A 16,806-nucleotide genomic window follows, 5' to 3' on the forward strand; every position below is an offset into this window, starting at 1 on the left:
GGGTCGCCCCTTCTTGTCACCTGGCAAAAGCACACGGCCACACTCGGTGCAGCGAATGGGGGAGTGGGGTGCTCTCGTTTCCTTTGGCTCTCACCAATGTCTGCCCCAAATGCCAAGGTGCTTTGCACTGAAGACAGAAAACAACTTGGAAAAGTTACTCATCTGCTTTTCATGTTTTATGGTAAGGCTCAAATCAAGTCTTCTTTAGGATTGCATACATTTACTGCCCTGGCCACCTGTCTATCAACTAACAGAATGCAGCGGGGCACTATTTTCAAACTGATCAGTTGCTCTGAAACCAATGTAGCAAAGAGATACAAACTACTCTTTACATCAGCAAAGGGCAACGCCAAACACCTGAAAAGGAACTCCTGCTGTGCACTCACAGATCCCTCTGAGCGGTGAGGAAAAGTCACCGATTGTCCTGGCGGTGCGTGTGACCACCTGCACACAAGACTGGGAGAGCTGCCTACTTTCATGTTATTAACATCATTGTTTTACATTGCTTAGCTGTTTATCTATAAAGAAAATATATGTGTGTAAATACATACACATGTGTATGTAAAATATAAAATGCATTTTACCTTGAATAGGTTCTTATGAATAAAAACAATAAAGAGTAATGGAATAACAGCAGCAGAATAAATATTTCAACAACAGATTAAGTTTCTGAATCATTACATTAAAACAAACTGACAATTAACAAACTCATCTTAGTCATATGGGAGTCTCAGCTGCTTTGGGCATAAAAGGCTATAAACAATTCCAGTTATCTCTCATTATATTCTTCACTGCTGAAAGCAAGGGCTTAAAAAAAAAAAGCCACAAATATACAACTGAAAGCAACTATTTGTGCATATAAAACGTACACACAAATAAAAAGTACAGCACTGCACATTACTGTGAAACACTGCTTAAGTACTTTACGGTGATTACAATGAGATGAAGTCCCCACTGCTCGGTATGTGCAGTCAAATTGGATGAGTACAACTACACTTGCAGCCGGTGGCACGTAGGAAGTTCGTGTCAGTAAGTAGGGGAGGCCAGCTTTTACAAGAGGGGCAGATTGCTTATATTATTTAAATTCTACATAGTGTTTTCTGCTGTCAGTGTGTTTTAGTTTCAGCTCCATAAAGGGAGTTTTCTTAAGAAATACTTCATTCTTCGTAGCTTCCCTGGGTTTTAAAACATTTTTTTCCTTATTTTTGCCACCTTGGAATTTTCAGGATCCAGAAGACTCTAGCTTCCTCCTTTCCCAGAAATAAACCCATCTCTTTAAATACAGAGCAATGTTACCTGCACTGCCTTTTCCAGAAGAGAAACCTTCCAAGGACTTTTAGTCCTTAGCGATCCTGATGCCCAAACAGTACTTGCAGTAAACTAAAGAACTGGCAGTAAGCAGAAAGAAAAAGTATTTCCCTCATTTACCCTGGAAATGGCAACTTTAGAAAAATGTTTATGGATGGCGATTGGGATGCTTTTGCTAGATGCACCAGGAGGAATGAAAGCCTTTACCCCCAGGAAATGTGGTGACGAATCTGGTGATGAAGATCCAACAGCTGTGAGTTGAGAAGGCAGAATGGGGAGAGTGAGGCAGCTCTTCCCCACATGAAAACCCATCCTGACCTGTGGCGAACAAGGATGGTTCTACTACCTTCCCTGGAAAGTGAGAGCGATGGGAAGCAGTAAGATCTGCAGCAGCACTGTAGAAGAATCCAGCTGAGAGAATGTGTTGCTGGGCAGGAGAAGGAAGGAGCAGAAATAGGCTGGTCTCTGTGGTCCATGAGCATTATTTGCTCAAGTAGTGTGGGGTGCAAACAACTGCCAAAATCGCATGACAAAATGAGACACCTGGAACTGCTTTACCTACTAGGGGAAGATGACAACTATATAACTGGAAGAGGTGAGGCAGCGGAGTAATGTGGAACCACAGACAGACAGCAGGGCCGACTCCAACAGGACCGGGAGTTTTCACTAGACAGAAGGGAACGTCTGGTTGGGAAGGCTGCTCGGACTCCCACCTATCTCAAACAAAACCAAAACAGCCTTCCCCGACGCTGTAACCAATCACTTCTCCGAGGCCTTAAGTGCAGTAAAGTCAGATCAAGAAGGGGAAATAAGTCCCATCTCTTTGCCTGCTACCCAAATCTCTGTGATTGAAAAAAACGTGTGGTTCTTGGTCAGGATCTGTCTGACAGCTACTGGATTTTGTCTGGTGAAGGTTTTCAAATTATCTGCCTGTTCTTTTCCTGCAAGACTCAGAACACATGCTAAAATGGTTCGGGGAGTAATAAACTATTTAGAGTACAGTCCCATATAATCTCATCTGACCCAAGAGACAACATTGTAATCTCTCTCTCCTGGCCCTATAAAAATCTAATAAATTTGGTGAAACACATAAATGACATTCCACCCAAAGCAGATCTCTCTCTCAGTTCTATAATCCCTCAACAGTGACCTTTAATTGTTTCATCAATGACTTTAGTGAATGAGTCTGCAACCCCCCTGCATACAATAAATACCATTTGCACATCTTTCAGATTAGAGGCCTTAAAAAAGGGATTTCTTTTGAAATGTTTCATTATTAAAGTATTTCACTTCATACTTTTATTGCCACTGATTGTACTGCCTTCTGTCTCTCAAAGCTGAATTTTCTGAACTGGAAGGTTATTTTTTTCTGCTGTGTCGCCTCCCACTGAGGATGTGAGTCTTCAGAGTAATGTCTTACCCTGACTTTCCTCCAGAAAGCAATCTTTACTAGAAGGTTTCTAAAGAAGCAGTTCTTTTATCTCCATCGCTGCTATCTGACACCAGCATCTTCTGCTTAAAGTACCACTACCACTTAGAAGCATTTGGGAAAGAAAAGTAACATAAAATACACTTTGCAATAAACCCCACTAAGATACGCTATGAGCAGGGAGGTTTTTCAAGGCACAAGTTATAAGATCAAGTTATTGTCCCCTAAACACTTCTAGAAATAAGAACAGTACTGACAGCTACGCTGCTCTGACACCAGTCAATAGCACTGCCACAACCTGACTTTGCCCCAAAAGAACATAGCTTTAGTATGACACCGTAGTGCAGTAAGAAAGGAAGACAGAATGTACATAAAAAAGGGCATCTATAGGTGTTTCTGAGAGCAGGCTGGCAATCCACAGGGGAAGATTCTGCAATGAAGCTGTAACCATCCCAGAGAGTTTTCCCCTGCAGACTGCCATGCAATGTCTGGCATTGCAGATCTGTCTGACCTTGGCCATCTGAACTTCACCATCACCAAATTCTCAGCCAGACCTAACCTCCTCTTCTCCTCAGCAGCCCAAGTATAGCTCACTGCTCGCTTGTCAATTCATTTATTAAGGCGTACGCATGCTCCCTGGCTAGGCTGTACCGTCTAGTTCACCTTTCTGGTCTTGTGCAAGACGACCGGAGCAGAGTTTTTCCCCTTTGCTTTGTTGGCCCTAGAAGGTCTCTCTCCCTTTCCCTCTAGCAACATGGAAAGTTTGTGCCAAGAGGAAACGGGAACAGCCAGCTGGCACCTTCCAGGAGACTTCCCCAGCTTTCCGAATGGAGGCGGATTGCAACATTAGCGCAAGCTGCAGTACTCGCACCACTGTTCCGTTCACACGGATATCCAGTCCCTGCAGAGGTTGGACGGATGCCTGAGCACGTGGATAATCCACCTTAAGAGGAACTGTCAAAGTTAGCTTGCACAGAAAACAGAGCAATGGATTCAGCCTGGTTCTAAGTAAGAAGTCAACCTGAGATGGAAGTTGTTGTGAAGAAGGAAATCCTGGAATTCGGAACAGGCTCCACTATCAGCAGATACTGCTGAGACAGAAAACCAAAATCCTTAACTGACAACAAACTGGGGTGCTTTGGCCCTCGTTTTAGCAGATCAGGCTGCAAGAGCACCGCGTGCAGAGTTGAGCACGGCTGAAATGCTGCGATGAGATGACATCTGTGTGTCAGCATGGCTGGTGGCTTTGGGTAGAGGATGGCCTGGGGGACCTCTCAATGCTCTTTCCAACCTTGTTCTCTATGAATATGGATCAGCAGATCCCCATCTGAGTTGGCTTGTTACAGTCAGCCTGAAGCAAACATAGAGGAACTTGGGTCTGTCTCTGCAGAATAGCCACATTTGTTGAGTCTAGAAAAACAAAGGCTGAGAAAGAATATGGCTACCAACAAAACAATAATTTGCTGGGTAAACATCAGGGAAAGAAAAGAACCATTTCAGCAAAAGGACTCAAACCCAAATTGTTATAAACTGGCAAAGAATAAACGTAGACTGGGAATTAGGAAAATATTTCTAATAATTTAGAAAAGTGAGATGCTGGAACAGTGTTATAATGGCGGCAGAGGGCAAAATACATCAATGCTGTCACATGGAGCACGAGCTGTTTATGAAAGGGGTTATTATGAAAGGGGCTGCATGCTTGGACAGTGGAAAACGTTCCAGTTCTGTGTGCCTTTACCTGTCAACAATGTCTTCACACCTCTGCAAATTAATGATGGGAGACAATTCCAACCTCACATGCGTGACTGTACACTCACCACTTCTGGAAGTGAAAAGTTTCTACCCCACCCATTTGGTGAATATGAAATTCAAGAGCCTAACTTCACTAAATACACACACATTTATGTAAGTGTTGCTTAAGGTTTAATTCCTTTGATTCCCGCCTGGATGATCAGTGCGTACAGAACCACAAAGCCTGAAAGAGGCACCTTCAGAGAAGCCAAATCCTCACTCTTCCACGGATACATGGAGTTTAACCAGGAAGCGGAGTGCACTTAGGATATAACCATTTCCAGGAGCAGGCTTCAAAGTAGATACATTTCAACATTTGAAAATAACCATAAACTATTTTTTATCTATTGTTCTGCAGTAACAGGGCTCTCTCAGAGCACTAACAGATGATCACCAAAGGAACTGGCTTAGAGTTTAAAAGTGTTCAACCAGCTCAGACTGCCTTGCGTGGAACAACTGACAAAATCCTTTCCAGTGCCCTGCTTTGCCTTCTCAGACAGCTTATGAATAATCTTAAGGGAAGCTCTCTGAAGCTCCAGAATTTTTCAGGTTCCGCTCCCAATATCCTACTTTCTTCACTTACAGAACAGTGGGTACCTATGGGGAGAGCAAGCTTTACTTTTCCCCGAGCACGATCATAAATTGCAGCAGTCCCCCAAAGCAAACTACTTACTGCTAACCCCATAAAAATGAAAATGTGACTCAAAATAGCTAAAATAAGCTTTCTGCGATGCAAAGTAACAGAGCTAGGATCCGGTTCTTGCTCAAAGGAATAGAAGGGTGGCATACTAATCTTAAACTATGGCAGTACTGTAGAATTTCAAAAACTGAAATGATATATGCAGGAAAATGAGGAATTTCCACTAGGGACTGTAATTCATACATTATGGGAGAGATTAAAGAATAATAAATTTTGGAAGGAAGTATTAATGGCTATATGGGGCACTGTGAACCTGGCATTCCCCGAAGCCTGGAACTTTGTATACCAAACACTAAAAATGATTTGTGCAGGAGCAGAAAACATTAGATGTTATTCTGACCATGACCAGTTACATACTGTACGAAGTAAGAACTCAGCAAGAGTAAAAACTTACATTATAATTTAGAGATGAACAGATAGGATAATATTTGCCATTATGTCAAACGGTAACCATCTCTAGGAAGAAGAAAGGGGATGACAGCACTTAGGATATTTCCCTTGCTCTTAGAGAAAGGCTGACCACAATGGTCCTGAAAATCATTAGCGATGCTTCTGTGCATTCACATGCAACAGCTTTCACCCTAAGCTCTTTACAAACTGAGAGAGAGGAGCTAAGTAAAGTGCTCTCAGTGCAGCTAATGTCACAGCTTTGCCCTAGGTTTATAGCTCCTGGAGTCCTGCCCTTCTCTTGAGTCCATCATCTTTCCTGGTGTTGATAATGGCTCCCTTTGACTTGCATGCTGAAGCCTGCGTGTTAGCCTTCATGTTTGTCCGCTCTGGAGATCAATTTTTTGGCAAGACAAATAAAACCTCCATTCAAAGCAAGTTAAAGGTGAAAATTTTGCTGCTGCTTAACCAAATTAATTAGAAAATACCATATATCCATACATTTTCCCCAGAGTTATTCCTACTATGTTAGGAGGTCTCTTGGTGAACTACTCTGGGGAGACAGAAGCGTGTGAGGCAGCAACCAGCTCATTATTCAGATAATTAGCACAGGACTGACCAGGCCACAAACAGCTTACAGCTGTACTGCCTCAAGAAGTGGTCCTTCAAGAAGAGGCATGAAATATTAGCTGGGGAATTATGGGACACTTTCAGAGCCCATTGACCATCTGACTAGAGCTCTTGCCTCTCCCAGTCTTGTACCAGCAATTAAGGCACTTCAGATAAAAAGAGGTCTGCAGAAAGAAAAGCTCGGTGAGAACACATACTGAAAGCTACCAGATCAGCCAGCACATACCATACTCTCCTGGTGCAGACCACAGTGCCTCTCTACACAAATTCCCTGAGATGCTGTGCGTACCACGTGATGCTGGGGTTACCTGACTTACTTTACTAACGCTGCAGTAAACGGTTGCACAAAATCCAGTGTAAATACCAGAGTACAAGCTACAGCCGCCCCTGAGGAGCTTTAACTTATGCACTATCCCATAAAACTCCCAGGTAGGGAAATGAGTCTGAATGCTTTCTTATTCCATAACCCCTTCGTGGTAAAGTATTCTGCACTGAATGTTTCCATTGTTCAATATAGATGGGGGAAATAAGATTAGCTTGAGATGGAATATCCCATTTTCTCATGCAGCGTGTTCTCTAGCCAACTCAAGCTTGCTGGTTTGGCAGAATCCAGGGCTCTCCAAAGACGGTGATTTTTTGAAGGCTGATGAAGTTTGGCACAAACACATGCATTCCATGCCATGCCCTACCCTCAGGTGTTATATGTAGGGCTAACGTTCTGCCAGAGCATAAGAGCACATCAGAGCCTGTTTTGCCTAACAGCTGAATCGTGGCCTTGAACTGCAGATTTTCTTTTAACAGTATTAGCAACCTGGTTCCTTATTTCTCCTCCATCTAGTCAGTGTAATAGGCAACTGCAGATATTTTTCAAAGCTCTCAAATGCCATGTGGCACACAGAATGATTAACTGCAGTCATCACGCTGGAATCTTTAAGGAGTAAAAACACAGCTTAGAGAAAATGAACGCAAAACAATTCCTAATGTGGTCTGACACAGCGGGTAACTTGCAAAACATTGCCCTTGATCCAAAAGTCAGGATTTAAAACACTAGTGGCTTACAGTTCCAGGCAGAGCAAGTGGTGTAGAAAGCCCTGAAGATAGCACAGCCAGTGTAACCACAGCACATGAGAAACAGGCGGATACAGAAATGACCCACAGGAAACATCTTAATTGTCTGTGCTCTGCAGAGCCAGGTCTCAGGAGTATTGCACGTGCCTGAGCAGGTGGGGAGATCCTACACTAACCAGACATATACCTTCCAGACTGTGCAAATGGAGGCACCTTCAGCTGAAGACATGCTCTTCTTCCACCTGACATACCACATTCGGGTTTTGATAATATACGTATTGGTCACAGTGGCCATGGTGTCGATGAAGAAAATTCGGGTGGCATGCCAAAGTGGTAATGGTGAAAGCTGCTGCAGCGACAGCCAGCATATTACTGGGAGCGCAAGTAGGTGCTGGGAGAGTTGGAGAAGAAAGACCCAGCTGAGGTGGGGAGGAAGAAGAACCAGGCAGGGCTGGCTCATGAACTTTCTTCCTCAGGGGTAACTGCATTCTCAAGCTGTTAGCTGAGGTTTTGAAATCCTGTACCTTACACAAAAGCAAACTCTAAGCCAGCATTGCTAGTGCAGCGTTCAAAGCCTTGGTAGCTTACTGCTTTCCTTTGCAAAATAATCCAGGAAATTACATGCAAAATCCTCTGCCTCAGTTGACTGTTCCCTGGATTGTGAACTAACACACTGAATGTTATTGCTGGGCTTGAGGTTTCTCATGCAATCTTAACTTGGTCCCCTTGTCGGAAGTCCACCACAATGGTAGACTATCATAGATTGGTGTCCCTTGCTATAAGACCAAAGGAATTTTTTTCTGTCCAACTCTTGCCTCATTCAACATAAAGGACAATTGTTTAAATGGAGTCACCCAAATTTAGCTTCTAAAGGACAAGCGCTCAAAATAATGCATTTACATTTTTGACGACTTCTTGGAATTGCAAATTAATTCTGTACAAGAGTATGAATGTTTAAATATAACATAACTGCACCTTACCCGATATGTAAAGTAATGCATGTTTTCTTATTTGCTGATCATCTTTTTTCAGTGAAAAGCACGTATCTCTCTAATCACATAACCTAACTGAATGTAGAAATCAATCCTGAAGATTATGTGTCTACTTTCTTACATGTGTGACCAGCATTTCACAGGGAAAAACAAACAATGAGTAGTTGTGTTAACTTGGATGATGGAGTGAATACCTGAATTTTTAGATTAATCTCCACAGCACTAAAATTTCAGCAAACCTCCTTATAATGCGCACAACACTCTCCAGTTCCAAATGTAACCCTCAAGGAATACATGCATAAATTATAATATATCCACTGGGGAAACCTCTGAAATCCTACAAAAAAGGGGGTAATGCATTTTAGGGGGCAGTCTGCTCAACTGCCTGCTTTTAAATACAATTTCAAATCAGGAATAATTAATGGCTGAATTGTGGTTAGTGCTTGGATATTATGCAGAGGAAAAAACAAAAACAATTTCTACATGCTTTCATTATTGTGTAGAGAATGGAAAGGATTTGAAAATGTCCGGTAACCTTTTTCTTTTAAACCTTTTGACTAAAGTACTTCTGTGCCTTGAATTCTAAGGAGTTTGACCAAAATAAAGAAACCACGCAAATGTCTAATTCATATATATTCACATACTGCTTATCTACTATAATAATCAAGCTAAAAAGTCCAAAGAAAACTAACACATCACTAAGGTAGAAAGTGTTACCTCCTCTGGAATGCTATGTTAAATGTTACTGAGATCAGGACACATTCTGCACTCCATTGTAGGGGTTGGGGGATCACAGGAAAAAGAGCTATATGTCTTTTCCAAAAATATTTCTGATCTAGCACTTGTGTGATAAAAATGGATCCAAATAAATCTAACTTGATATTCCCCTGAACCACACACCCGCCCAACAGACAGCTCACAGACAACAGACTGCTCTTCATCACCAGTCACGTGGCACTCAGATATCTGAGCAGGAGCTGCCTACACAGTGCATCACTCCTTTTCTGGTACCAGAGCTGCCCTGCCTAAGCACAGCTGGGCTGTCCAGTATTGGCAATTTTAAGCAACCTGGTGACAACATAGCCTCTAGGCAGGGCAAGCTTCATAGCTGATGCATGGGTCCTCTCTAAACCACAGAAATACAAGTAATCAAAGACCAAACCCATTTTTCAAAGTCGTTCTCAATTTCCCTGCTTTTACTTCTGAGTGATTATCGTTTTGCCAATTCTGATTTGGCTGCTGCTTCTTTAGTGTTTGATGGATATAATCATGAGGACACTGGGAAGGTACATCATAGTCATTTTCTTCCCAAGTCATTTTATTGGCCCTGTTCATAATTTGCTCACAAATACAACAGCTCCTGCCACTTTGAAGCAGATGCAGCCTCTTTGCAAAAATGCGAAAATGCAGTCTCCAGGGAAAGTAATCAATTCACTGATAGAGTGAAAGTATTTAGTGGGTTCAACAACTCCATGTAAGGGACCAGCTGTGCCAGCGGGTAGCAGCATACAAGCAGCACTCACCTCGTGGGGGTCGCAGCTCAGTGATGTTCTCGGTGGTGTCATCATCCGAATCTTCAGTTGCTACTACCTTGTACCTGTTGCTGCTCTGTTTGTTCAGTACATGTGGGACCTGCAGCGCAGCCTCTCTCTCTGCAGCCAGATCCAAATCCTGCTGAGCAAGGTGTGCCCTCAGCTGCCTGATTTCAAACTAGAGGAAAAAATAACACCACATACTGATGTCACGTAAGCACAGCCAGAAGTCTATATTCTACAGCTGGGGACCTACTAGTCTTTTCATCATTAAACCACTACAAACTGGTGACAGTAAATACAATGTGGTTGAGCCGGGATGTGAGTCCAAGCTGCTGATGCTCTCTCAGAGCCCATGTGAGCCAAACCATTGTTCACATAATCTAAAAATAATGACTGTCTCATGCTGGTCTTCTATTTTGTACATGTCTGCATCCTGAAGATATGATTTTGGACAATTTTTAACAGATCCAACCACCTAATCAAATGAAATCTTTATAGAAGGCCACTCTTAACAGGTACGTAGGGATTTATGTTCATGACAAACATCCCTAATCTGCTAGACTTTGTAATGACGGTTTCTATGGAGGCAGGTTCTCTAAGCAGTACCCAGGATGGTCCTCCCTCACTAAGCGGGCAAGAGGGAGGGACACCACAGTCCTCTTCCAGCTCGAAATCTTCTGCGTCACCAGTGTGCAGAAAACCCTGGGGAAGGTTACCACTTTTCTGGCCACTCCCCTCAAATATACAAGCCACGATGGTTAATGACTTTCTGCAGTCAGGAGGGGATTTGCCTTGTGACTGGTCTTATAAAGCAGACACTGACAAAAAGACAGAAGCTACTGGGTACAATCTGATTGATGGACACAGCAAATTTCTCTTGCGTTTGACAGCCACAGGTCTTCCACAATGCAAGAAGGAAAATAATTTTTCTGGAGAGGCTGCAGAGACCCTTTAAACCCTTGAATAGGCACTGCAAGATCTCGCTGTCCTTCCCCTCTGCCATCCAGCAATGGGTTTCTCTTTTTTAAACTCTTTTTAAGACCAGCAATACAGCAGTGACCAAGTCCTGTCTAATTATAGAGAGTCTGAGAGGGAAAATCAAATGAGGCAACTAATAGGCTAAGGCATTTAAAATTTAGCATTGCTGGGCCTCCCATAGTTCAAGGCCTGAAAAGCCATCAGAAAGCACGATGCTACGGTGAGCCGCACTGCACCTGTCACTCCGCATTTACAACAGAGATGGAATTAGCACCTCAGCGCTTGAAAACTGGTGTGTAATAACACGTAGGCTAAATGAATCTGGTTCTGGCTCTTGCCTCTCAGATGCTGACTCAAATTACTTTGCTGTCAGATTTTGGAATCCATCAGTGGACCTAGTTCGTTCCACCACAGTCCACATCAGACATGGCGCGAACACCAGGCAGGCTGCAGAGCATCAGCAGTTCCTCCAAGCTGTGTAAGGGACTGGGGGGGAAACAAGACAGAGTTTCCGCAGATTTTAGAAAGAAAAAATAGAGGAAAGAAAAAGGGATTCCAGTTTGCCACATCTGGAGACTATCTGCTTTCCAGAGCATAAGGGAAGGAACTACAATAACTGGAAGGCCCACTGCAAGACTCAAATCTAGAGAGCAAAAGGGCAGTTTAAGCTTTCCAGATCACATTCAAACCACCAAATATAGGGATCTAAGAAAGCACACAGCTTTTCCTCTCTGGAAACCAGTGGACGGAGGTCTGGCAGCTGCAGACAGCTGGCTGCATCGCACACTGTTGGAAACGCTCGCTGCTCTTAACCAATGGTCCTCTGACAGTGACGGTCAGAGAAGTCAGATAGTATCAGCAAATGTCAAATTGCAGCCCTGCTCTTTGATTCCTGCAATGAAACCTCCATGGCAGCTCCCGATTAGTGGGTTTTTGTGTTAACCTATCAGCTAGGAAGAAGTAGCAAACTGGGAGTGCTAACTCTTTCCCCAGCCAGCCCTAAGCTTCTTGAGGCTTAAGGCTCCTGTGCCATACCAGAGGTGCCAGAATGTGTCATTCAGCTGTGGAAGGACTGTTTGGAGTTCAAATTTACAACACAGATAATCTCAGGTTTTATCCTTGACTCAAAAGAAGAAGAAATGCCAAAACACCTTACCGTTTAACCTTTACGGGGGAAAGATACCCTTTTCACATATTCTCTTGGTTTAAATGAAGAAATGCAGTCAAACAGGATAGGCAAAAAATAAATCTGGATTTTTTTTTTTTTTTAATTATTGCCTAATCATATCTACTTGCCTAGCTCAAACTAAAAGGCAACAAGAATTAGGCATCATTACTGTTTTTCTACATTTCACATTTTATCCTTCAAAAACATTCCTGTGTCAGAAAAAGAAATATTGCCACTAAAATGCATAATTCTGGCCTAGAGGCAGGATACGATTTCTTTTTTCATGGAAGAGAAAAAACTTGGCAGGTATTTTATAACACAAATGGCTAAAACTACCTAAAAGTCAGTTCAACAATTGTATTTCTGCATCACACCCAATTTAACCAGCTTAACCATTTACAAAGATTGGCTGAACCTTGTAACAATCAAAAGCTTGAAGAGAATCAGTGCATTTTACAGATGTGAAAAAGGAAGCACATTAGGTGATCTTCCCCACTACACTGAACCTACAGCAAAAATGGGGGAAGAGAGCAGACTTTCTGATGCCCACTTACATGTTCCAATTGATAAAGCAAGCATTTCCAAATATGCACAGACTACTGTCAATCTTTAAAATTTCCATGCCCAGTCACCATCCAGTTTTTAACAGATGAGTTCATAAATTTTATTGTTTAATACAGCTCTGCCAACAAGCTATGAACTACTCAGCCTGGCATGCTGGATCAAGTAGCAGTCTGCAACCATGGCTGGGATCACCACGCTGAACAACAATTCTTTATTTCCTATCTATATGGGAAAAATTACTATCTTGGTTGAATCCCAACCGCAGAGACAGCATGAGAAACCAGAGTCCGCAGAGAAACTGACTACCACAGTTATTCAGGTAACAGCTAGTACCTCTGGTAATGTCAAAACCAGAAGGGGCTTTGCTGCCATCTTATGTTTGAAAGACAGAAATACACGCTTGTGCCGACCGCAGCAGAGGTAACACCTGCTTGGGAAGACCGCACAAATATCACATTCTAGCAGAAACTGAAACCTAGACCTGGTGTCTTGGCTCATGCAACGCTTCCCTCATCCACTGCCTGAGGATGAGAAGCATATGCAGGACTTGCAACTTTTCAAGTGATACGTGAACCCTCTTTTATTGCTAGCAGCAAACACAATCCACATGCTTGTCTTATTTTCGGCTCTTAACCCTGAGCTAGTTCAGCTGGTCTAAAATCCAGAACTGAACATGAGACCGTCAAGAGCAGCTATGAGGACTGACTTCCTAGGCACAGTAAAGCAGCACAGTGCTCTGGACTTCAACATCATGTGCAAGGCGAGTAACGGCACACAGAGATGTTCAGAAAGATAACAGCAGAGACTGATGCTGCCTACAAATCTGCGCAGCTGCAGCTGGTTAACAGGCTCTCCCTTCCACTTTTGCATTACCTCAGATGGTCAGCTTCCAGGTCTAATTCATGTTTGCCCCAAAGTCTATGGAGTCATTAAAGCAGTGGAAAGCTAGAATTAAATACTGTTGTGTATTTAAAAAACTGTCATTTTTTTTTATTGACAGAGAAGAGGGTACTCATTGTAATAATGGTGTTTGTCTCACTCCCACATTCGCTGTTACTGATGCAAAGTGATCCATACATGTTCCACAGAGATGCAGAACCGTAACTCTGTTACAGACAGAGAGCATAAGACAGAGCCAAACCTCAAACCAATATACTGCTTCCAAATGCAAAACCAAACTCTCTAAGTCTCTAGCATGTTCAAAAAGGGACTGGGTGGGATGGAAAATCACCATTTATCAAAAGGACTGATTTAAGAAAATGAAAGGACATTCAATAAAGTAAGAAAAGTTAAACAAGAAACAGAGATTCTTGCTCACAAGAGACATGCATCTACTCAGGAGGTCAGTTCAATATTAATTGTTTCCAATTATTACTTAAAAATGATCCCAGGATATTGCAGAAGCTGGAATACAGTTTTAGCACTAAACGTAACCCACTAAAAACAAAGGTTAAGTCTAAGAGAAGTAGGTGTTCCTTACAGGTGTAATTCGATGAGAGACTGCATGAGCAAATTATGTTGTAGGTGCTTATATGTATTGAACATTATATTGAACACTGACCTCGGGCAGTTCTGATGTGTAAAAGAGCTAATGAGATTGCTCTGACTGGATGTCACGCAGTCCAGGGCAGGTTAAATAAATGATTAAAAGGTATAAAATATAACAGTCCTTTTAAGTAAAAATTCTGGGCCAAGTTAAACATATGAAATTTCTATTTGCAGTAGGAGCTGATGTAGCTGCCTGAACATAGACCTCGGCCTCTCTAATACAGAGCCCTGCAGGAGAGCTGTACTGAGAAAACCATGTTTCATATTTTCAGGTAGACCATCCTTCCTTCAGCCTGCATGGAAGGATGCACATTACGCATATCATGAGGAAAAAAAGAAAAAATAAAAGCATGCAAACTTATACACCTACTTTGATTTGTTTAAATTAAGACTTACTTACAGGTAAGTGTCTGTGCTAAGAACCTTGTAAATGCCACAGAGAGCCAGCAGGCAAATAGTGCTGTTGAGTGGAAGATAACTAGTTGCAATCAAGGAGACTAAGGTAAACCATCTCCTGACTCAAGATAATTATAAACTGGACACTGGTTCACTTGAGACTGCTACTGTTACTATTTACCAAGACATCTACAATATTTATTATCTTTAATTACATATACTTTGGTAGCTTCTGGGGGGTTCCTTTATCAATAAGTTCCTAACACACTGTGCAATGGAAAAAATGTATTTGAAAACTTCATAGAATCACAGCATAATCGAGACTGAAATGGACCCGCGAAGGTCAGCTAGTCCAACACCCTGCTTAAAAGCAAGGCCATTTAGCTCAGGTTGCTGAAAGCCTGTCCTGTCAAGTTTTGAATATCTCCAAGGTTGTACATACCACAACCTCCTTGGCAATCCGCTCCGGTGCCTGACCATTCTCCTAGTGAAAACGTTTGTCCTTATATTTAAAAGGAATTTTGCACATTCCAAGCTTGCGTACTGTCACTGTGCACCTCCGAGAAGAGCCTGGCTACACCCTCCCACGGGGGAGCTGAAGACGGCAATAAAGGTGTAATAGATGTGGTTAATGTGAAAATACACTCCTTACCAAGAAAAAGGGAGATACAGACCATCTCATGTAAGAATGAGTAACCAGATTGTCAGGCATGAAGAGAAAGTCCATTGATGGTAAATTTGAACTTATTTAGTGTTTTCAAAATTTGTAGCACAAGCTTAGCAATATTTTGGCAGGAAACAAACCAGAAAGAACTATGGGGCACACCTGTGCACTTCCTCAAGGAACGCATTTCGTGATTACTTACAAGCAGCTAAAATGACGAGGACCTACCCAGAACTCTAGACAACATCTCAGTTTACATGACTGGTTCTATAAAACGTGCCACCCATCCTATCTGATATTTTACAACATGCATATAAGACTCAAAAAGGGACTTAGCAGTGAATCATACAGTACTTCCCTTTAATGCTCTAGCAACAGGGTATGATTGACAGAGTTTCAGAGAGATCAATGAACATTTTAGCCAGAAGCTTACTCGTGTCTAATGAGGGAGCAATAACTTGGCTCAATTCTATTAGTGCTGTCTGTACAGAATGCCCTGCCCTAAAACTCATCTGCCACTGGGATACAATCCAATGTTTATTTCCATTAGTTTAGCCATTGTTGGTAACAATAAAAACCAGGAGACAGTTGCAAACTAATGATTTATGGGCAGAATGAAACGCAGGATGACCTTGGCTGCCTTCCATTCACCAAGAAAATGACTGGTAGTTAGAAATAAATTAAAATTATTGCAAAAGGATAACATAAGTTATTTCTCCAATAGGTAATTTTACCAGCTAAATAGCCCTGTCATTAAACTAGCAGCTGTTGTACAAATTATATTCCAAGATAAAAAAGAAATTATAGCTTCCATAGTTGTTGCAGCTTTGGGAATGATGAAAAACCCAATTCTATAGGAGCTGACAGAAAAGGAGCTCTTGTGATAAAGCTGAATACATAGTCTTGGCTGCACTGTACTCGGCTGACTGACTCTTGGGAAAGTTAAGCAGAAAAGATGATGTAAGTAGTTCTATTATCAGAAATGGAAATTCCTTTACAGGTGATACCAAAGGGAAAAAGCAATCTTCCCTGACTAGAATTTGCATTGTCAATGAAACTTTGGAACTTTGTTTCACAATTTAAGTTATTCTGATAAAACAACACTATCAGCAATATACTCTGTTCATATGTTTTATAGTAATTGCAATGAGATTTTTTTATCTTTTACCTTTACCCATTTTTAGAAATCCCTGTTACTGTGACTGTTAATCTTTCTCATGTTTCATGAAGTCCTGTACAGCCACCTCAGCCCTTTCAGTATTTTCTGCCTTGACTGCCCTCACGCTCCACTCTCTTTTAATGACTTCTTTTGTGGCCAACAGAGAATAAATAAAACAGCAAACTATTCAAACAGTTTCAGTGGGGTACTACAGAGAACAAAGCGGTGGTCCATGCAACTATAATTTATAAAATATATTCTGGTTTTCAGATGTATGGCTAGCCAAAAATCAACATCTGGAAAGAGTTTTCATGTTTGCAAAAGTATGTCTCCAATGCCAGTCGGGAATGGAAATGTACTTTATAGCTGTGATACCCTGTCACTGGCCAAAAAAATATACAACTGGCAAAAGAAACAGAATTCAAAAAGTAAGATGCAGGGAGGTTGCATCTTTCCTACTTTTATTTTTTTAAAGCAGGAACTCCGTTT

At 41.9% G+C, this 16,806-nt stretch overlaps 1 protein-coding gene across 1 annotated transcript in view; it reads right to left on the reverse strand.

Annotated features, from left to right (window-relative positions):
* Positions 1-16,806, reverse strand: part of TMEM266 (transmembrane protein 266) — a 69,341-nt gene that overhangs the window by 11,407 nt on the left and 41,128 nt on the right. Inside the window, exon 8 of the mRNA XM_082489067.1 lies at positions 9,829-10,015. Coding sequence (XP_082345193.1) covers positions 9,829-10,015 — 187 coding nt within the window. The remainder of the gene's footprint in view (positions 1-9,828; positions 10,016-16,806) is intronic.

The sequence above is a fragment of the Vanellus vanellus genome, assembly GCF_965231255.1.
Source record: "Vanellus vanellus genome assembly, chromosome: 11".
Lineage (NCBI taxonomy): Eukaryota > Metazoa > Chordata > Aves > Charadriiformes > Charadriidae > Vanellus > Vanellus vanellus.